Source organism: Lipophrys pholis (genome assembly GCF_963383615.2).
Source record: "Lipophrys pholis genome assembly, contig: SCAFFOLD_28, whole genome shotgun sequence".
NCBI lineage: Eukaryota > Metazoa > Chordata > Actinopteri > Blenniiformes > Blenniidae > Lipophrys > Lipophrys pholis.
In genome coordinates this window covers 269320-292163 of record NW_028292088.1, presented here as the reverse complement: position 1 = coordinate 292163, position 22844 = coordinate 269320, and the positions used below count along the sequence as shown (strand labels likewise).

The window sequence follows — 22844 nt, the reverse complement described above, 5'->3', positions numbered from 1 at the left end:
TATGAAGGTGTATAAAGGTGTGTGAAGGTCTGTGAAGGTGTATAAAGGTGTGTGAAGGTGTGTGAAGGTGTATAAAGGTGTGTGAAGGTGTGTGAAGGTGTGTGAAGGTGTATAAAGGTGTGTGAAGGTGTGTGAAGGTGTGTGAAGGTGTATAAAGGTGTGTGAAGGTGTATAAAGGTGTGTGAAGGTGTGTCTAAGTGTGTGAAGGTGTGTGAAGGTGTGTGAAGGTGTGTGAAGGTGTATAAAGGTGTATGAAGGTGTATGAAGGTGTATAAAGGTGTGTGAAGGTGTGTGAAGGTGTATAAAGGTGTGTGAAGGTGTATAAAGGTGTGTGAAGGTGTGTCTAAGTGTGTGAAGGTGTGTCTAAGTGTGTGAAGGTGTGTGAAGGTGTGTGAAGGTGTGTGAAGGTGTGTCTAAGTGTGTGAAGGTCTGTGAAGGTGTATAAAGGTGTGTGAAGGTGTGTGAAGGTGTATGAAGGTGTATGAAGGTGTATAAAGGTGTGTGAAGGTCTGTGAAGGTGTATAAAGGTGTGTGAAGGTGTGTGAAGGTGTATAAAGGTGTGTGAAGGTGTGTGAAGGTGTGTGAAGGTGTATAAAGGTGTGTGAAGGTGTGTGAAGGTGTGTGAAGGTGTATAAAGGTGTGTGAAGGTGTATAAAGGTGTGTGAAGGTGTGTCTAAGTGTGTGAAGGTGTGTGAAGGTGTGTGAAGGTGTGTGAAGGTGTATAAAGGTGTATGAAGGTGTATGAAGGTGTATAAAGGTGTGTGAAGGTGTGTGAAGGTGTATAAAGGTGTGTGAAGGTGTATAAAGGTGTGTGAAGGTGTGTCTAAGTGTGTGAAGGTGTGTGAAGGTGTGTGAAGGTGTATAAAGGTGTATAAAGGTGTATAAAGGTGTGTGAAAGTGTGTGAAGGTGTGTGAAGGTGTATAAAGGTGTATAAAGGTGTGTGAAAGTGTGTGAAGGTGTGTGAAGGTGTATAAAGGTGTATAAAGGTGTGTGAAGGTGTGTGAAGGTGTATAAAGGTGTGTGAAGGTGTATAAAGGTGTGTGAAGGTGAGTGAAAGTATGAAGGTGTGTGAAGGTGTGTGAAGGTGTATAAAGGTGTGTGAAGGTGTATAAAGGTGTGTGAAGGTGTGTCTAAGTGTGTCTAAGTGTATGAAGGTGTGTGAAGGTGTGTGAAGGTGTATAAAGGTGTATAAAGGTGTGTGAAGGTGTGTGAAGGTGTATAAAGGTGTGTGAAGGTGTGTGCAGGTGTATAAAGGTGTGTGAAGGTGTATAAAGGTGTATAAAGGTGTGTGAAAGTGTGTGAAGGTGTATAAAGGTGTGTGAAGGTGTGTCTAAGTGTGTGAAGGTCTGTGAAGGTGTATAAAGGTGTGTGAAGGTGTGTGAAAGTGTGTGAAGGTGTATAAAGGTGTGTGAAGGTGTATAAAGGTGTATAAAGGTGTATAAAGGTGTGTGAAGGTGTATAAAGGTGTGTGAAGGTGTATAAAGGTGTGTGAAGGTGTATAAAGGTGTATAAAGGTGTGTGAAAGTGTGTGAAGGTGTATAAAGGTGTGTGAAGGTGTATAAAGGTGTATAAAGGTGTATAAAGGTGTGTGAAGGTGTATAAAGGTGTGTGAAGGTGTATAAAGGTGTATAAAGGTGTGTGAAGGTGTGTGAAGGTGTGTAAAGGTGTATAAAAGTGTGTGAAAGTGTGTGAAGGTGTATAAAGGTGTATAAAGGTGTGTGAAAGTGTGTGAAGGTGTGTGAAGGTGTATAAAGGTGTGTGAACGTGTGTCTAAGTGTGTGAAGGTGTGTGAAGGTGTGTCTAAGTGTGTGAAGGTGTGTGCAGGTGTGCCTGCTGCAGCAGCAGAGTGACCTGTGATGCGTGCCAGGCCCGGCGTCCTGCTGCCAGCCTCTCCTGCAGCGTGAGCTCCCACACTGTGGCCGATGAGGTGGAAGTGAGCTGCAGTCTGGGTGTAGCGGCCCTGGAGCAGACAGCAGGTTTGTTGCAGTCAGACACCAACCTTCTGCTCCGTCACCATCACAATGCACTTTGGGTGGAGCCGGAGCAAAAACTGCACTTCTGATCACACATGTCTGAATGATCACTATCATCATCAGACCAATGAGAGATGAGAGGCCGTTATCACTGCCGAATAGATTTGACAATCATAGAAGTTAATCCACAATCATCCCTGGGGTGGGGTTGATAGGATGTGATCAGTTCTCCTCACGGTTCCTGAGTATTGTTTTGAGGGGAAAAAGTAGTTTTACACAGTTTTCTGCACCAAAAGGAACAATTACATGTTTTACTAAGATGAAACTTGAATTATAATTTTTCCCTTAAAAAAGAACAGTCAATGTGTATTTGCCTTCTTTGCCCCCTGGAATTTACACTTTTTCATATTTTGCACTGTTGACAAGGTAACTGTCTCTGGGAGGCGGAGCCTGGAGAGGAGGGAGGAAGTGACGTAGCAGGAGGAACGAGTTCTCTGGGTCTGCAGGGATCCTGTTTACATGTTGTGTTGGTGCTTTTTGTGAAGGGATTTTCAACTCAGAATGAACTAATACATAGACATACAGTAGTAGACAATGTCTACAACACTGTCTACTGTATAGACATACTCTAGTAGAGCGTTTAATACTGTGACAACTAGGGGCTCACACATAAAGGGAAGTTCTACTAGCATATGTCTACGCTGTGGGCTCGTTGGAGCAGACATTCACTACAGGGACAGACTGACGGCAGAGTCCGTTTATTAAATGTCCCTCATTAGTAGGAGAGAACATGGAGAGAACACAGAGAGAACACAGAGAGAACACGGAGAGAACACGGAGAGAACACAGAGAGAACACGAAGAGAACATGGAGAGAACATGGAGAGAACACGGAGAGAACATGGAGAGAACACGGAGAGAACATGGAGAGAACATGGAGAGAACATGGAGAGAACACGGAGAGAACATGGAGAGAACATGGAGAGAACATGGAGAGAACACGGAGAGAACATGGAGAGAACACGGAGAGAACACGGAGAGAACACGGAGAGAACACGGAGAGAACACGGAGAGAACATGGAGAGAACATGGAGAGAACACGGAGAGAACATGGAGAGAACATGGAGAGAACATGGAGAGAACATGGAGAGAACTCCACACAGAAAGGCTCCTGCCTGGATTTGCACCAACACTTTTTTGTTTTATCTTGGAACTTGTGGCTGTTGGGACAGGCTGTGAGGACAGGCTGTGAGGACAGGCTGTGAGGACAGGCTGTGGGGACAGGCTGTGGGGACAGGCTGTGAGGACAGGCTGTGGGGACAGGCTGTGGGGACAGGCTGTGAGGACAGGCTGTGGGGACGGGCTGTGAGGACGGGCTGTGAGGACAGGCTGTGGGGACGGGCTGTGGGGACGGGCTGTGAGGACGGGCTGTTGGGACAGGCTGTGAGGACAGGCTGTGAGGACAGGCTGTGGGGACAGGCTGTGGGGACAGGCTGTGAGGACAGGCTGTGGGGACAGGCTGTGGGGACGGGCTGTGAGGACGGGCTGTGAGGACAGGCTGTGGGGACAGGCTGTGGGGACGGGCTGTGAGGACGGGCTGTGAGGACAGGCTGTGAGGACAGGCTGTGAGGACAGGCTGTGGGGACAGGCTGTGAGGACAGGCTGTGAGGACAGGCTGTGGGGACAGGCTGTGGGGACGGGCTGTGTGGATGGGCTGTTGGGACGGGCTGTGAGGACAGGCTGTGAGGACAGGCTGTGAGGACAGGCTGTGGGGACAGGCTGTGGGGACAGGCTGTGAGGACAGGCTGTGGACTCTGTGGATTCAGGACATGGTGAGTGAACATGTATTAACGTCTGGTATTATCTAGTCCTTTATCGTCTCCCTCTTCAGACCTTCTTCCTCCATGTGTTCTCCTGGGTGGAGGAGGTTCTGCGTCACAGAGGGACGTCATGCTACGTCATGCTACGTCATGCTACGTCATGCTACGTACCTCAACACAACTTGACGTCGTGCTGGAAATGAATCGTTCAGAAGAATCAAACACATTTAAGGTGTACGATTCTCATGGAATGGATCCATTGGAACCGGTTCTCAGTCAGAACCGGTTCTCGATTCCCATCCCGAGTCATACCTTCAAATTCACTTTTGAAACTCTTGGGGCTTAGAAAAGTAGAAGACTTGAAATGTGCTGACTCGATTCATTTCATCAGGAATAATGTGCTGAGTCAGTGTAGACCTCACAGAGGAGCTGTCTCAGGGTAGGGTAGGGTAGGGTAGGGTAGGGTAGGGTAGGGTAGGGTAGGGTAGGGTTAGCTCCTCACTGCTCCTGTCTGACATTACCAGGCCACCATAGCTCAGAGGGGTCCACTCTATGGCCAGAGGACCACCTGTGGTCCTGTTTCTAACCCTGGAGGGTAGCTGTCACAGGGTAGAGTAGAGTAGGGTAGGGTAGGGTAGGGTAGGGTAGGGTTAGCTCCTCACTGCTCCTGTCTCACATTACCAGGCCACCATAGCTCAGAGGGGTCCACTCTATGGCCAGAGGACCACCTGTGGTCCTGTTTCTAACCCTGGAGGGGAGCTGTTTCAGGGTAGGGTAGGGTAGGGTAGGGTAGGGTAGGGTAGGGTTAGCTCCTCACTGCTCCTGTCTCACATTACCAGGCCACCATAGCTCAGAGGGGTCCACTCTATGGCCAGAGGACCACCTGTGGTCCTGTTTCTAACCCTGGAGGGGAGCTGTTTCAGGGTAGGGTAGGGTAGGGTAGGGTAGGGTAGGGTAGGGTTAGCTCCTCACTGCTCCTGTCTGACATTACCAGGCCACCATAGCTCAGAGGGGTCCACTCTATGGCCAGAGGACCACCTGTGGTCCTGTTTCTAACCCTGGAGGGGAGCTGTTTCAGGGTAGGGTAGGGTAGGGTAGGGTAGGGTAGGGTTAGCTCCTCACTGCTCCTGTCTGACATTACCAGGCCACCATAGCTCAGAGGGGTCCACTCTATGGCCAGAGGACCACCTGTGGTCCTGTTTCTAACCCTGGAGGGGAGCTGTCTCAGGGTAGGGTAGGGTAGGGTAGGGTAGGGTAGGGTAGGGTAGGGTAGGGTAGGGTAGGGTAGGGTAGGGTAGGGTAGGGTAGGGTTAGCTCCTCACTGCTCCTGTCTGACATTACCAGGCCACCATAGCTCAGAGGGGTCCACTCTATGGCCAGAGGACCACCTGTGGTCCTGTTTCTAACCCTGGAGGGGAGCTGTCTCAGGGTAGGGTAGGGTAGGGTAGGGTAGGGTAGGGTAGGGTAGGGTAGGGTAGGGTTAGCTCCTCACTGCTCCTGTCTGACATTACCAGGCCACCATAGCTCAGAGGGGTCCACTCTATGGCCAGAGGACCACCTGTGGTCCTGTTTCTAACCCTGGAGGGGAGCTGTTTCAGGGTAGGGTAGGGTAGGGTAGGGTAGGGTAGGGTAGGGTTAGCTCCTCACTGCTCCTGTCTCACATTACCAGGCCACCATAGCTCAGAGGGGTCCACTCTATGGCCAGAGGACCACCTGTGGTCCTGTTTCTAACCCTGGAGGGGAGCTGTTTCAGGGTAGGGTAGGGTAGGGTAGGGTAGGGTAGGGTAGGGTTAGCTCCTCACTGCTCCTGTCTCACATTACCAGGCCACCATAGCTCAGAGGGGTCCACTCTATGGCCAGAGGACCACCTGTGGTCCTGTTTCTAACCCTGGAGGGGAGCTCCACTGATGATAGAGCTCCCCTCCAGGAGCTTCTCAAGGAAAAGCAGCTGAAGCATTGAAGCATTGACAGAAACTGCAGTCTGAAAGACCGAAGGAAGAATCAAAGAGCTTCTTCTTCTCCTCCACTGAGTCCTTCTGTCTCTGGGGCTCTTCATGCCGGTCAGGCTGGATCTGTCGACCTGACGGAGTGTGACGGTGTTTACCATGAGGAAGGAGACCATGGAGGCCAGCTGGGCTCCCAGCACCCTGGCGTTGTTGGCGGCCTGAACATACAGAGTCCTGGTTCCTTTCTTCCACTCCACTGCGATGCAGTTCACGTTCTCCTGCTTCACCATGACCTGCAGCACACAGCAGCAGCATCAGCAGGAGCTCATCCTCTTCCTCATCCTCATCCTCTTCCTCTTCCTCATCCTCATCATCTTCCTCATCCTCATCCTCATCCTCACCCTCATCATCTTCCTCATCCTCTTCCTCATCCTCATCATCTTCCTCATCCTCTTCCTCATCCTCACCCTCTTCCGCTTCCTCATCCTCTTCCTCATCCTCATCATCTTCCTCAACCTCATCATCATCCTCTTCCTCATCCTCAACCTCATCATCTTCCTCATCCTCTTCATCTTCATCATCCTCAACATCATCATCTTCCTCATCCTCAACCTCTTCCTCATCCTCTTCCTCATCCTCAACCTCATCTTCTTCCGCACCCTCATCCTCTTCATCATCCTCATCCTCAACCTCATCCTCTTCCTCATCATCATCCTATTCCTCACCCTCTTCCTCATCCTCTTCCTAATCCGCATCCTCATCCTCATCCTCAACCTCATCATCTTCCTCTTCCGCACCCTCATCCTCTTCATCATCCTCTTGCTCATCATCATCCTCTTCCTCATCCTCAACCTCATCCTCTTCCTCATCATCATCCTCTTCCTAATCCTCTTCCTCTTCCTCACCCTCTTCCTCATCCTCTTCCTAATCCTCTTCATCTTCCTCATCCTCTTCCTCATCATCTTCCTCAACCTCATCATCTTCCTCATCCTCTTCCTCATCCTCATCCTCAACATCATCATCATCATCTTCCTCCTCCTCACCCTCATCCTCTTCCTCATCCTCAACATCATCCTCTTCCTCATCATCTTCCTCAACCTCATCATCTTCATCATCCTCATCCTCTTCCACTTCCTCTTCCTCTTCCTCATCCTCATCCTCTTCCTCTTCATCATCCTCTTCCTCATCCTCTTCCTCATCCTCTTCCTCAACCTCATCATCTTCCTCACCCTCTTCCTCACCCTCTTCCTCACCCTCTTCCTCACCCTTTTCCTCATCCTCTTCATCATCCTCTTCCTAATCCCCTTCATCTTCCTCATCCTCGTCCTCATCCTCTTCTTCATCCTCTTCCTAATCATCTTCCTCATCCTCATCCTCTTCATCATCCTCATCCTCTTCCACTTCCTCTTCCTCTTCCTCATCCTCATCCTCATCCTCATCCTCATCCTCATCCTCATCCTCATCCTCATCCTCCAGCTGAAAGTCAGGTTATTGATGGTTTCCTTGAAGTAGCTATGAGATACATGAGACGGACATTGGACCCCCCTGTCCCTGAAACACAGCTTGTATGTATTTGGACACGTGGATCATTTCGTCCTCATTAGTTCTGTCTTTCATGTCCACTGTGGAGGACGTCTGTTTGGTGCTGCTGACGTCAGTGAACCTCAGGAGACAAACACACGGTTCCTGGAAGGATCCTTACAAGAAGAACGTTGTTCTAGATAAACTGCTCTGTGATGTCTTTCTGAGGAACTTTGTAAAGTTATAAAATCTCTGTCAGCAACAATTCTCCAGCTTTTATTCTGAAGGATTCTGTTGCTCTTCATGACAAAATGGAATCAGTGAATTCTTGTTTCTTCTGGATCCCTGTCCCTGTCCCTGTCCCTATTCCTGTCACTGTCCCTGTCTCTGTCCCTGTCCCTATTTGTGTCACTGTCCCTGTCTCTGTCCCTATCCCTGTCACTGTCCCTGTCCCTATTCCTGTCCCTGTCCCTATCCCTGTCCCTATTCTTGTCACTGTCCCTGTCTCTGTCCCTATCCCTGTCACTGTCCCTGTCATTGTCCCTGTCCCTATCCCTATCCCTATCCCTATCCCTGTCCCTGTCATTGTCCCTATCCCTGTCCCTGTCATTGTCCCTGTCCCTATCCCTATCCCTATCCCTGTCCCTGTCATTGTCCCTGTCCCTATCACTGTCCCTGTCATTGTCCCTGTCATTCTCCCTGTCCCTGTCATTATCCCTGTCCCTGTCACTGTCACTGTCACTGTCACTGTCCCTGTCCCTATCCCTATCCCTGTCCCTGTCCCTGTCCCTGTCACAGCTGCGCTGGACGTGGGAAACCACCTTTCTGGAGCTCTTGACAGGAAACAGCACTGTGCTGCACGTCTTACAGATTTGTCCAAAGCTTTGGACACTGTCCACCATGATGCTCTAGAACTTCTGAGCTCAGCTCTCTCAGAAGAACCGGTTTCTGGTTCTCCAACTATCTGAGCAGTGGGTCGCAGTGCCTGAGGTACGACGGGGTGTGCTGAGTTTATACCCGTCCACTAGGGTGTGCTGCAGGGCTCGCTGCTCGGTCCACTTTTATTTACAATTCATGTAAATAACCTCGGTCAAAATGTGACAAATGTCCCTTTACCTTTTTATGCTGATGACACTATTGTGTACTGTGGTGCTGCATCTCCTGCACAAACAGTGGAATTGTGCAAAAAGCCTTAGTTGTCCTTCAGAACACACTGCCTGGACTGAAACGGGTTTTACAGGCAGACAAGTGGAAGCTGATGTTCTTCAGCAGGTCAAAGAGCTTCACTCTGTCCCTGGAGTGTCTCCTGTTGATGGACAGGAGGTGGTTCACTCTTACCAATACCTGGACATAGTGATCGGTGTTAAAGCACATGTTGAAGAGGGACTTCTTATGAACTGTTCTTCCTGAGAGGGAGTTCTTATGAACTGTTCTTCCTGAGAGGGAGTTCTTCCTGGTTTCCACTGTTGCTTGTTACACCTGCTGCTCTGGAAGGTTTAGTTGGGTTCTGTTGTTCTCAATCATTGTAAGAGGTTCTGGAAGGTTTAGTTGGGTTCTGTTGTTCTCTATCATTGTAAGAGGCTCTGGAAGGTTTAGTTGGGTTCTGTTGTTCTCTATCATTGTAAGAGGTTCTGGAAGGTTTAGTTGGGTTCTGTTGTTCTCTATCATTGTAAGAGGTTCTGGAAGGTTTAGTTGGGTTCTGTTGTTCTCTATCATTGTAAGAGGTTCTGGAAGGTTTAGTTGGGTTCTGTTGTTCTCTATCATTGTAAGAGGTTCTGGAAGGTTTAGTTGGGTTCTGTTGTTCTCTATCATTGTAAGAGGTTCTGGAAGGTTTAGTTGGGTTCTGTTGTTCTCTATCATTGTAAGAGGCTCTGGAAGGTTTAGTTGGGTTCTGTTGTTCTCTATCATTGTAAGAGGCTCTGGAAGGTTTAGTTGGGTTCTGTTGTTCTCTATCATTGTAAGAGGTTCTGGAAGGTTTAGTTGGGTTCTGTTGTTCTCTATCATTGTAAGAGGTTCTGGAAGGTTTAGTTGGGTTCTGTTGTTCTCTATCATTGTAAGAGGTTCTGGAAGGTTTAGTTGGGTTCTGTTGTTCTCTATCATTGTAAGAGGTTCTGGAAAGTTTAGTTGGGTTCTGTTGTTCTCTATCATTGTAAGAGGTTCTGGAAGGTTTAGTTGGGTTCTGTTGTTCTCTATCATTGTAAGAGGTTCTGGAAGGTTTAGTTGGGTTCTGTTGTTCTCTATCATTGTAAGAGGTTCTGAGATGTTTGTTGATGTGATTTAGAGCTTTACAAATAAAATTGAATTGAATTGAATGTTCTGTCGCTGGTGAAGAAGCTGGGGCTGAAGCTGAAGCTCAGGCTGAAGCTGGGGCTGAAGCTGGTGAAGAAGCTGGGGCTGAAGCTGGGGCTGAAGCTGAGGCTGAAGCTGGGGCTGAAGCTGGTGAAGAAGCTGGGGCTGAAGCTGGGGCTGAAGCTGGTGAAGAAGCTGGGGCTGAAGCTGGGGCTGAAGCTGAGGCTGAAGCTGGGGCTGAAGCTGGTGAAGAAGCTGGGGCTGAAGCTGGGGCTGAAGCTGGTGAAGAAGCTGGGGCTGAAGCTGGGGCTGAAGCTGGGGCTGAAGCTGGTGAAGAAGCTGGGGCTGAAGCTGGGGCTGAAGGTGGTGAAGAAGATGGGGCTGAAGCTGGGGCTGAAGCTGGTGAAGAAGCTGGTGAAGAAGCTGGGGCTGAAGCTGGGGCTGAAGCTGAGGCTGAAGCTGGTGAAGAAGCTGGGGCTGAAGCTGGTGAAGAAGCTGGTGAAGAAGCTGGGGCTGAAGCTGGTGAAGAAGCTGGGGCTGAAGCTGGGGTTGAAGCTGGTGAAGAAGCTGGGGCTGAAGCTGGGGCTGAAGCTGGGGCTGAAGCTGAGGCTGAAGCTGAGGCTGAAGCTGGTGAAGAAGCTGGGGCTGAAGCTGAGGCTGAAGCTGGTGAAGAAGCTGGTGAAGAAGCTGGGGCTGAAGCTGGGGCTGAAGCTGGGGCTGAAGCTGGGGCTGAAGCTGGTGAAGAAGCTGGTGAAGAAGCTGGGGCTGAAGCTGGGGCTGAAGCTGAGGCTGAAGCTGAGGCTGAAGCTGGGGCTGAAGCTGGGGCTGAAGCTGGGGCTGAAGCTGGTGAAGAAGCTGGTGAAGAAGCTGGGGCTGAAGCTGGGGCTGAAGCTGAGGCTGAAGCTGAGGCTGAAGCTGGGGCTGAAGCTGGGTTTCTATTTTACAATCAAATTGTGTTTTTCTTGTTGCTGCAACTTGTTTTCCTGTTTTAGATGATGGAGATCTTTGTACATGAAGGCCTCTGCTCAGTGCCTCCATTCGGTGGATAGTGCTCACCATGCAGCCTGGAGGTTTTCCACTGCTGATAGAGATCAGACTCACCACTGCTGGTAGAGCTGGGACTCACCACTGCTGGTAGAGCTCAGACTCACCACTGCTGGTAGAGCTGGGACTCACCACTGCTGGTAGAGCTGGGACTCACCACTGCTGGTAGAGATCAGACTCACCACTGCTGGTAGAGATGGGACTCACCACTGCTGGTAGAGATCAGAACCACCACTGCTGGTAGAGCTGGGACTCACCACTGCTGGTAGAGATCAGACTCACCACTGCTGGTAGAGATCAGACTCACCACTGCTGGTAGAGCTGGGACTCACCACTGCTGATAGAGCTGGGACTCACCACTGCTGGTAGAGATCAGACTCACCACTGCTGGTAGAGCTGGGACTCACCACTGCTGGTAGAGCTGGGACTCACCACTGCTGATAGAGCTGGGACTCACCACTGCTGGTAGAGATCAGACTCACCACTGCTGGTAGAGATGGGATTCACCACTGCTGGTAGAGCTGGGACTCACCACTGCTGATAGAGCTGGGACTCACCACTGCTGGTAGAGATCAGACTCACCACTGCTGGTAGAGCTGGGACTCACCACTGCTGATAGAGCTGGGACTCACCACTGCTGGTAGAGCTGGGACTCACCACTGCTGGTAGAGATCAGACTCACCACTGCTGGTAGAGCTGGGACTCACCACTGCTGGTAGAGATCAGACTCACCACTGCTGATAGAGCTGGGACTCACCACTGCTGGTAGAGATCAGACTCACCACTGCTGGTAGAGATCAGACTCACCACTGCTGGTAGAGATGGGACTCACCACTGCTGATAGAGCTGGGACTCACCACTGCTGGTAGAGATCAGACTCACCACTGCTGGTAGAGCTGGGACTCACCACTGCTGATAGAGCTGGGACTCACCACTGCTGGTAGAGATCAGACTCACCACTGCTGATAGAGCTGGGACTCACCACTGCTGGTAGAGATCAGACTCACCACTGCTGGTAGAGATCAGACTCACCACTGCTGGTAGAGCTGGGACTCACCACTGCTGGTAGAGCTGGGACTCACCACTGCTGATAGAGCTGGGACTCACCACTGCTGGTAGAGATCAGACTCACCACTGCTGGTAGAGATGGGATTCACCACTGCTGGTAGAGCTGGGACTCACCACTGCTGATAGAGCTGGGACTCACCACTGCTGGTAGAGATCAGACTCACCACTGCTGGTACTCCTTTATTGATCAGGTCTGCTTCCTGGTATCAAGGTATTTTCATCCTGCAGAGAAGTACTGGACAGTATTCTTTGTCTTCCAGGACCTTTCTATGCTCTCTGTCCTAAATGCTGCTACTGAATGTGGGAAAGGGGCTCTGGGTGTTCTGCCCCTTCGGCCTGGAATCTGCTGCAGAAGGACTTAAAGCTCAAGGACCTGGAGTCCTTAAATGTTTTTAAATGAAAGATGAAAGACTTGAAGCGGACTCGATAAGATGTTTCAGCTCAGCGGTCTGAACACCTGACACCTTTAGTGACTGGAAGATGCTCTACGCTGCTTCTGTCACTTGTGTCCCTTTGTGTCTCCGTCTGCAGCTTTGTCTTTTAGCTGCTGTCTGTCCTGGTCAGGTGTCCCTTTGTGTCTCCGTCTGCAGCTTTGTCTTTTAGCTGCTGTCTGTCCTGGTCAGGTGTCCCTTTGTGTCTCCGTCTGCAGCTTTGTCTTTTAGCTGCTGTCTGTCCTGGTCAGGTGTCCCTTTGTGTCTCCGTCTGCAGCTTTGTCTTTTAGCTGCTGTCTGTCCTGGTCAGGTGTCCCTTGGAAAAGAGGTTCTTTATGTCAATGGGACCAACCTGGTTAAATAAAGGTTAATAAATCCATCAATGGGAAACTGATACCTGCTATCAACACACATATTCACAGTCCGCCGGCTTATCAGGACCTCTGTAATGTAGAGGAACAGTGAGCCGTGTCCTCTAAGGTACTGACCTAAGGTACTGACCTAAGGTACTGACCTAAGGTACTGACCAAAGGTACTGACCTAAGGTACTGACCTAAGGTACTGACCTAAGGTACTGACCTAAGGTACTGACCTTACACATGTCTTGAGGCCAGTCCTCGTCTCCTTTCACCAGAAAACCTGGGATGACAAACCGAGTCTTTCTCCTGCCGCTGTAGTTTGACACCTGGATGCTTTGATCAGCTTTGATCTCCTGGTGGATTCAGCAGAAAGTTCTGGATCAGTACAAGACAACAACAAACACAATGATGCATTTTCATTTCAAACCTCTGGAGACTCCAGTTTCTCCTGCTGCAGTGAACTGACACCTCCGAGTGTCTCCAGTCACTTTAGAATCACACTGTCCCTCCACCACTGACACCTCCGAGTGTCTCCAGTCACTTTAGAATCACACTGTCCCTCCACCACTGACACCTCCGAGTGTCTCCAGTCACTTTAGAATCACACTGTCCCCCCACCCCTGACACCTCCGAGTGTGTCCAGTCACTTTAGAATCACACTGTCCCTCCACCACTGACACCTCCGAGTGTCTCCAGTCACTTTAGAATCACACTGTCCCCCCACCCCTGACACCTCCGAGTGTGTCCAGTCACTTTAGAATCACACTGTCCCTCCACCACTGACACCTCCGAGTGTCTCCAGTCACTTTAGAATCACACTGTCCCCCCACCCCTGACACCTCCGAGTGTCTCCAGTCACTTTAGAATCACACTGTCCCCCCACCCCTGACACCTCCGAGTGTCTCCAGTCACTTTAGAATCACACTGTCCCCCCACCACTGACACCTCCGAGTGTCTCCAGTCACTTTAGAATCACACTGTCCCTCCACCACTGACACCTCCGAGTGTCTCCAGTCACTTTAGAATCACACTGTCCCCCCACCCCTGACACCTCCGAGTGTGTCCAGTCACTTTAGAATCACACTGTCCCCCCACCACTGACACCTCCGAGTGTCTCCAGTCACTTTAGAATCACACTGTCCCTCCACCACTGACACCTCCGAGTGTCTCCAGTCACTTTAGAATCACACTGTCCCTCCACCACTGACACCTCCGAGTGTCTCCAGTCACTTTAGAATCACACTGTCCCTCTACCACTGACACCTCCGAGTGTGTCCAGTCACTTTAGAATCACACTGTCCCCCCACCCCTGACACCTCCGAGTGTCTCCAGTCACTTTAGAATCACACTGTCCCTCTACCACTGACACCTCCGAGTGTGTCCAGTCACTTTAGAATCACACTGTCCCTCCACCACTGACACCTCCGAGTGTCTCCAGTCACTTTAGAATCACACTGTCCCTCCACCACTGACACCTCCGAGTGTCTCCAGTCACTTTAGAATCACACTGTCCCTCCACCACTGACACCTCCGAGTGTCTCCAGTCACTTTAGAATCACACTGTCCCTCCACCACTGACACCTCCGAGTGTGTCCAGTCACTTTAGAATCACACTGTCCCTCCACCACTGACACCTCCGAGTGTGTCCAGTCACTTTAGAATCACACTGTCCCCCCACCACTGACACCTCCGAGTGTCTCCAGTCACTTTAGAATCACACTGTCCCTCCACCACTGACACCTCCGAGTGTCTCCAGTCACTTTAGAATCACACTGTCCCCCCACCACTGACAGTGGAGAGAAGAAAAGGTTGCTGGTGAATAAAAGCAGCGCTCCTTGCCTGATAGTAGCGGTTCTTTTGTGTGAAGAGGAGGAAGCGGGTTCCCATCTCCTGCGGATGCCAGGGCAGGACGGGGGTGGGTCTCTGCATGGTGCCCCCCCATGGGGGCAGGTCACTGAAGCAGCCCAGCTCATCATAGCACACCTCCGCCGCTGCACCGAGAACAAGTCATCACCACACCCAGTGCACACTGCAACAGGAACTGACCACTTCATTCTCAGGTTAGGACACAGTGAGTTCATCACAGCTGATCATTTCAACGAATTCCAGCACAAACAATCCGACTTATCACTGTGAGCTCCACGGTGACAGGGAGAAAGGCACTAGTGATCAAATATACTGACTCACGTAGTAAAAGGTGAAGGAGTCCGTGTTAGAAATCAGTAAATACTTTATATAACACTACTTTAAGTGATGTTAAAAGACTGCAAACGTGTGTGTGTGTGTGTGTGTGTGTGTGTGTGTGTGTGTGTGTGTGTGTGTGTGTGTGTGAGTGTGTGTGAGATGGTTCTTGCTCATTCCAGATGGAGGCAGCATGTGCTAATGGAACATATGGAAACTTACTGACTTCATGTTTGTAAATGTGGTTTTGATTATATCATAAATCCCACTTGACTGTATCACATGAAACAGAGTGAAACACAAACATCTGATTGGTTCAATGAAGCAGCATTAGTGTGTAAGGCTGAGCACTGAGCCAGCACCACTGTGTGTGAGTCACTGTCAAAGTACAAAATCACAAGTTTTAAATCTGAGAAAATCACTGGCAACTGGATCCGCTCCAAATAAGAAGGATTTAGCTCATTTTATACAGTATTTTAATACTATAGTCGCATATTTCCCTGAAACTCACAGCAAACATGAAGGTGAGCTCACCATAGGACGCAGCGATGAGGCAGCAGAACACACTCAGACTCCACCGCACGGACATCTGTAAGACAAACAGTCTCATGGGAAGGTGAGGAGCAAACCACCGCTGGAGCTGCAGGGAAGGTGAGGAGCAAACCACCGCTGGAGCTGCAGGGAAGGTGAGGAGCAAACCACCGCTGGAGCTGCAGGGAAGGTGAGGAGCAAACCACCGCTGGAGCTGCAGGGAAGGTGAGGAGCACACCACCGCTGGAGCTGCAGGGAAGGTGAGGAGCAAACCACCGCTGGAGCTGCAGGGAAGTTGAGGAGCAAACCACCGCTCTGCTCTGCTTTAAGCCCTCCGGACAGCTGCTGTCTTCTCCAAGCAGGAGTCGGGAAACACACAGCTGACACTCTGACTGATTTCCTCACAGGTCACACACATGTCACACACAGGTCACACACAGGTCACACACACAGGTCACACACAGGTCACAGGTCACACACAGGTCAGACACAGGTCAGACACAGGTCACACACAGGTCCTCAGCTACTTCTGAACTGTGCTGCAGGTTTGGAACATGAAAGTTTCCCATTTGACCAATTTGCTCTTCTAAATAACCTCCAGTCCCTTCTGAGCCTGCGAGGTACAGAATGATCTGCTGAGCAGTACAGGACAGTGTGACCTGCCTCAGTGTGAACCACAGCTGTCCAACAGCTGGCATCAATTGTTCCACCCTGTGTCTGGCTGTGTCTGGCTGTGGCTGTACCACCTCCACGTTTATCTGATTACATGCTCACAGTTTCTCCTGACCTCCTGGAGATCACGTTGTGGAGGTAGCGTGGACGTTCAGTACGCTCCACGGAGCCTGAGAGTAACAAACAGCGGAGCTGCTGATAAGCACATGCTGCACCAGGAAGCGTAAGCACAGCCGCCGCGGTGCTCTTGGCTGAGCTAAATTCCATTTCCTCGGTCAGCCACCTGAGGCGCCACACCTGGATGGAAAATCCACAGGTACTACTGCTGTTCCTGGAGTTTAGTTCAGCACCATCATCCCCAGCATTACTTTAACAAACTGGTCCCCCTTCAGAAGCCCCCTGTGTACTGACAGACTGCAGAGTGTGAGGATCAGGAACACCTCCTCCCTCAGCACTGGAACTCCTCAGGGCTGAGTTCTCAGCCCACTGCTCTTCACCATGATGACCCACCACTGCTCAGCAGGCTTGAAAACAAACACATCCTGGAGACACAGCCATGGTGGGCCTCATCAGGGACTCATAAAAGCCGTGTTTCCATTGTGTAGTATGTGCCGGTACGGTACGTTATGGTACGGTACATTATGGTACGGTACAGTACGTTATGGTACGGTACGTTATGGTACGGTACATTATGGTACAGTACGGTACGTTATGGTACGGTACAGTACGTTATGGTACGGTACGTTATGGTACGGTACGGTACGTTATGGTACGTTACGGTACGGTACGTTATGGTACGTTACGGTACGGTACGTTATGGTACGGTACGTTATGGTATGGTACGTTATGGTACGGTACGTTATGGTACGTTACGGTACGGTACGTTATGGTACGGTACGGTACGTTATGGTACGTTACGGTACAGTACGTTATGGTACGGTACGTTATGGTACGTTACGGTACGGTACGTTATGGTACGGTACGGTACGTTATGGTACGTTACGGTACAGTACGTTATGGTACGGTACGTTATGGTACGGTACGTTATGGTACGTTACGGTACGGTACGTTATGGTACGGTACGGTACGTTATGGTACGTTACGGTACAGTACGTTATGGTACGGTACGTTATGGTACGGTACAGTACGCGATGGTACGGTACGGTACGTTATGGTACGTTACGGTACGGTACGTTATGGTACGGTACAGTACGTTATGGTACGGTACGTTATGGTACAGTACGTTATGGTACGGTACAGTACGCGATGGTACGGTACGGTACGTTATGGTACGGTACGTTATGGTATGGTACGTTATGGTACGGTACAGCACGTTATGGTACGGTACCGTACGTTATGGTACGGTACGGTACGTTATGGTATGGTACGTTATGGTACGGTACAGCACGTTATGGTACGGTACGGTACGTTATGGTACGGTACTGTACGTTATGGTACAGTACCGTACGTTATGGTACGGTACTGTACGTTATGGTACGGTACGGCTTTTCGTGCCTTTCCACTGACAGAAGTTGGGGTACCCACTACAGGACAGGTCTGATAAGGAGGAGCAACACGCAGCCGTCTGCTGATTGGTCAGTGACTTCTATCACTCTCAATATCTGGTGGGACCGTACTAAAGATTTGGCTCTGGGCAAGCTGTGCTTTACCGTTCCATGTAAAGAGAACTACAGGCCAGTTCCAAAAACCTGCTCCCGAATGTCAGCAAAACCAAGCAGATGATTAAGGCCTGGAGCTCCTGGACTATCTGAGCCGGTCCCACAACCCAGACGTCCTGTCAGGAGGACACCACAGCATGTCCACCTCCTGTACTGGCTGACTGACAGAGACGTCAGGGATCCAGGTTGGATCAGAACAACTTCAAAACGTCCTGTGACCTGGATCATGCTGCAATACAGTGACAGAGCCTCTGAAGCAGCTGAATCCTAGAAAAGCAGCAGGCCCAGAGTCCTGCACACTACTAGTAGGTGTGTGTCCGGACATCTTCAAGCTGTCTCTAACACATCAGTGTCCAGCATCACCGTTCCAGTTTGCAGGAAGCAAAATGCATTAAACCTCCAGCGACTCCGGCCCAGTGGCACCAACATAGTACCACATAGTGGGTGTGTCGGTGACATGAGGGGGGGGTGTTGGTGACATGAGGGGGGGTGTTGGTGACGTGTGGGGGGTGTTGGTGACGTGTGGGGGGTGTCGGCGACATGAGGGGGGGTGTTGGTGACGAGAGGGGAGGTGTTGGTGACGTGTGGGGGGTGTTGGTGACATGAGGGGGGGTGTTGGTGACGTGTGGGAGGGTGTGGTCGACATGAGGGGGGGTGTTGGCGACATGAGGGGGGGTGTTGGCGACATGAGGGGGGGTGTTGGTGACGTGTGGGGGGTGTTGGCGACATGAGGGGGGGTGTTGGTGACGTGTGGGGGGTGTTGGTGATATGAGGGGGGGTGTTGGTGACGTGTGGGGGGTGTTGGTGACGTGTGGGGGGTGTCGGCGACATGAGGGGGGGTGTTGGTGACGAGAGGGGAGGTGTTGGTGACGTGTGGGGGGTGTTGGTGACATGAGGGGGGGTGTTGGTGACGTGTGGGAGGGTGTGGTCGACATGAGGGGGGGTGTTGGCGACATGAGGGGGGGTGTTGGCGACATGAGGGGGGGTGTTGGTGACGTGTGGGGGGTGTTGGCGACATGAGGGGGGGTGTTGGTGACGTGTGGGGGGTGTTGGTGATATGAGGGGGGGTGTTGGTGACGTGTGGGGGGTGTTGGTGACGTGTGGGGGGTGTCGGCGACATGAGGGGGGGTGTTGGTGACATGAGGGGGGGTGTTGGTGACGTGTGGGGGGTGTTGGTGACATGAGGGGGGGTGTTGGTGACGTGAGGGGGGGTGTTGGTGACGTATGTGAGGGTGTTGGTGACATGAGGGGGGGTGTTGGTGACGTGTGGGGGGGTGTTGGTGACATGAGGGGGGGTGTTGGTGACGTGTGGGGGGGTGTTGGTGACGTGTGGGGGGTGTTGGTGACATGTGGTGGGGTGTTGGTGACATGAAGGGGGGTGTTGGTGACGTGTGTGAGGGTGTTGGTGACATGAAGGGGGGTGTTGGTGACGTGTGGGGGGTGTTGGTGACATGAAGGGGGGTGTTGGTGACATGAGGGGGGGTGTTGGTGACGTGTGTGAGGGTGTTGGTGACATGAGGGGGGGTGTTGGTGACATGTAGGGGTGTTGGTGACATGAAGGGTGGTGTTGGTGACGTGGGGGGGTGTTGGTGACGTGTGGGGGGTGTTGGTGACATGAAGGGGGGTGTTGGTGACGTGGGGGGGGTGTGGTGACGTGGAGGTGTGTTGGTGACGTGGGGGGGTGTTGGTGACGTGGGGGGGTGTTAGTGACGTGGGGGGGGTGTTAGTGACATGTGGGGGGGTGTTGGTGATGTGTGGGGGGTTTTGGTGACGTGGGGGGGTGTTGGTGACTCGTGGGGGGTGTTAGTGACATGTGGGGGGGTGTTGGTGACTTGTGGGGGGTGTTGGTGACGTGTGTGAGGGTGTTGGTGACATGAGGGGGGGTGTTGGTGACATGAGGGGGGGTGTTGGTGACGTGTGTGAGGGTGTTGGTGACATGAGGGGGGGTGTTGGTGACATGTAGGGGTGTTGGTGACATGAAGGGTGGTGTTGGTGACGTGGGGGGGTGTTGGTGACGTGTGGGGGGTGTTGGTGACATGAAGGGGGGTGTTGGTGACGTGGGGGGGGTGTGGTGACGTGGAGGTGTGTTGGTGACGTGGGGGGGTGTTGGTGACGTGGGGGGGTGTTAGTGACGTGGGGGGGGTGTTAGTGACATGTGGGGGGGTGTTGGTGATGTGTGGGGGGTTTTGGTGACGTGGGGGGGTGTTGGTGACTCGTGGGGGGTGTTAGTGACATGTGGGGGGGTGTGGTGACGTGGGGGGGTGTTGGTGACGTAGGGGGGTGTTGGTGACGTGGGGGGGTGTTGGTGACTTGTGGGGGGTGTTAGTGACATGTGGGGGGGTGTTGGTGACTTGTGGGGGGTGTTGGTGACGTGTGTGAGGGTGTTGGTGACATGAGGGGGGGTGTTGGTGACATGTAGGGGTGTTGGTGACATGAAGGGTGGTGTTGGTGACGTGGGGGGGTGTTGGTGACGTGTGGGGGGTGTTGGTGACATGAAGGGGGGTGTTGGTGACGTGGGGGGGGGGTGTGGTGACGTGGAGGTGTGTTGGTGACGTGGGGGGGTGTTGGTGACGTGGGGGGGTGTTAGTGACGTGGGGGGGGTGTTAGTGACATGTGGGGGGGTGTTGGTGATGTGTGGGGGGTTTTGGTGACGTGGGGGGGTGTTGGTGACTCGTGGGGGGTGTTAGTGACATGTGGGGGGGTGTGGTGACGTGGGGGGGTGTTGGTGACGTAGGGGGGTGTTGGTGACGTGGGGGGGTGTTGGTGACTTGTGGGGGGTGTTAGTGACATGTGGGGGGGTGTTGGTGACTTGTGGGGGGTGTTGGTGACGTGGGGGGGTTTGGTGACGTGGGGGTGATGGTGACGTGGGGGGGTGATGGTGACGTGGGGGGTGATGGTGAGGTAGGGGGTGTTGGTGACGTGGGGGGGTGATGGTGACGTGGGGGGGTGATGGTGAGGTAGGGGGTGATGGTGACGTGGGGGGGGTGATGGGAGGTAGGGGGTGTTGGTGACGTGGGGGGGTGATGGTGACGTGGGGGGGTGATGGTGACGTGGGGGGGGTGATGGGAGGTAGGGGGTGTTGGTGACGTGGGGGGGTGATGGTGACGTGGGGGGGTGATGGTGACGTGGGGGGGTGATGGGAGGTAGGGGGTGTTGGTGACGTGGGGGGGTGATGGTGACGTGGGGGGGTGATGGTGACGTGGGGGGGTGATGGTGACGTGGGGGGGTGATGGTGAGGTAGGGGGTGATGGTGACGTGGGGGGGGTGATGGGAGGTAGGGGGTGTTGGTGACGTGGGGGGGTGATGGTGACGTGGGGGGGTGATGGTGACGTGGGGGGGTGATGGGAGGTGTTAAAAGAGGACGTGTGGTTCCACACATGAAGACTTGTTCCACAGGTGAACTGTCATGTTGATGGAGACAATTAAGAAATGCCGACTCGACTCCTTTATCCTTTATAATATTTGATTCATGATCAGATCATTATATATATATATATATCTATATATTATAACATGTTTGAACTGGCACTGAAGAAATACTTTTAAAATGTACTCTATACAAACAATAATGTAGTAATAAAACTGCTTTTCCTGGTCATGGAATCTTTGGTTCAGTCCTCATATTGATTGACTGAAAACAAACTGCAGCACTCAATTCTGGATATAAACACTCTTTAGGATGTTATTAAATCATGGCGTGTTTATGGAGTTTTACTTCTTCTGTTTGGTTTTATTTAGGTTTTCAAAGTTGAAATAATTATTGTTTGTAATGAAACATCTTGTAACAGTGTCGTGGTACGAGGGGCTCCCTCTAGTGGTACGCTGAAGGATGACTGAAATAAATAGAAACGCTCTGACATCAACAGTTATTCACTGTAGCAGGGATTGATGGCAGGAGGTGGAGGAGGTGGAGGAGGTAGAGGAGGTGGAGGAGGTGGAGGAGGTAGAGGAGGTGGAGGAGGTGGAGGAGGTAGAGGAGGTGGAGGAGGTATCAGGCTGGGATTGATGGCAGGAATTGGAGAAGGTGGAGGAGGTGGAGGAGGTAGAGGAGGTGGAGGAGGTAGAGGAGGTGGGGGAGGTGGAGGAGGTAGAGGAGGTGGAGGAGGTATCAGGCTGGGATTGATGGCAGGAATTGGAGAAGGTGGAGGAGGTGGAGGAGGTAGAGGAGGTAGAGGAGGTGGAGGAGGTATCAGGCTGGGATTGATGGCAGGAGGTGGAGGAGGTGGAGGAGGTGGAGGAGGTAGCAGGCTGGGATTGATGGCAGGAGGTGGAGGAGGTGGAGGAGGTGGAGGAGGTGGAGGAGGTGGAGGAGGTATCAGGCTGGGATTGATGGCAGGAGGTGGAGGAGGTGGAGGAGGTGGAGGAGGTGGAGGAGGTAGAGGAGGTGGAGGAGGTAGAGGAGGTGGAGGAGGTATCAGGCTGGGATTGATGGCAGGAATTGGAGAAGGTGGAGGAGGTGGAGGAGGTAGAGGAGGTGGAGGAGGTAGAGGAGGTGGGGGAGGTGGAGGAGGTAGAGGAGGTGGAGGAGGTATCAGGCTGGGATTGATGGCAGGAATTGGAGAAGGTGGAGGAGGTGGAGGAGGTAGAGGAGGTAGAGGAGGTGGAGGAGGTATCAGGCTGGGATTGATGGCAGGAGGTGGAGGAGGTGGAGGAGGTGGAGGAGGTAGCAGGCTGGGATTGATGGCAGGAGGTGGAGGAGGTGGAGGAGGTGGAGGAGGTGGAGGAGGTATCAGGCTGGGATTGATGGCAGGAGGTGGAGGAGGTGGAGGAGGTGGAGGAGGTGGAGGAGGTAGAGGAGGTGGAGGAGGTGGAGGAGGTAGAGGAGGTGGAGGAGGTATCAGGCTTGGCTTGATGGCAGGAGGTGGAGGAGGTGGAGGAGGTAGCAGGCTGGGATTGATGGCAGGAGGTGGAGGAGGTGGAGGAGGTATCAGGCTGGGATTGATGGCAGGAGGTGGAGGAGGTGGAGGAGGTAGCAGGCTGGGATTGATGGCAGGAGGTGGAGGAGGTGGAGGAGGTGGAGGAGGTGGAGGAGGTAGCAGGCTGGGATTGATGGCAGGAGGTGGAGGAGGTGGAGGAGGTAGAGGAGGTGGAGGAGGTATCAGGCTGGGATTGATGGCAGGAGGTGGAGGAGGTGGAGGAGGTGGAGGAGGTAGCAGGCAGGGATTGATGGCAGGAGGTGGAGGAGGTGGAGGAGGTGGAGGAGGTAGAGGAGGTGGAGGAGGTATCAGGCTGGGATTGATGGCAGGAGGTGGAGGAGGTGGAGGAGGTGAAGGAGGGAGCAGGCAGGGATTGATGGCAGGAGGTGGAGGAGGTGGAGGAGGTAGCAGGCT

At 52.3% G+C, this 22844-nt stretch overlaps 1 protein-coding gene across 1 annotated transcript in view; it reads right to left on the bottom strand.

Moving 5' to 3' along the window:
- LOC308128214 (inactive pancreatic lipase-related protein 1-like) overlaps window positions 1-15882 on the bottom strand; it is a 29023-nt gene extending 13141 nt beyond the window's left edge. Inside the window, exons 1-5 of the mRNA XM_080493924.1 lie at window positions 15167-15882; window positions 14291-14442; window positions 12685-12804; window positions 5898-6032; window positions 1853-1961 (exon numbers count right to left, since the gene is read on the bottom strand). Of these exons, the coding sequence (XP_080350050.1) occupies window positions 1853-1961; window positions 5898-6032; window positions 12685-12804; window positions 14291-14442; window positions 15167-15242 (592 nt within the window). The 5' untranslated portion in view covers window positions 15243-15882. The remainder of the gene's footprint in view (window positions 1-1852; window positions 1962-5897; window positions 6033-12684; window positions 12805-14290; window positions 14443-15166) is intronic.
- Window positions 15883-22844: the final 6962 nt, after the last annotated feature.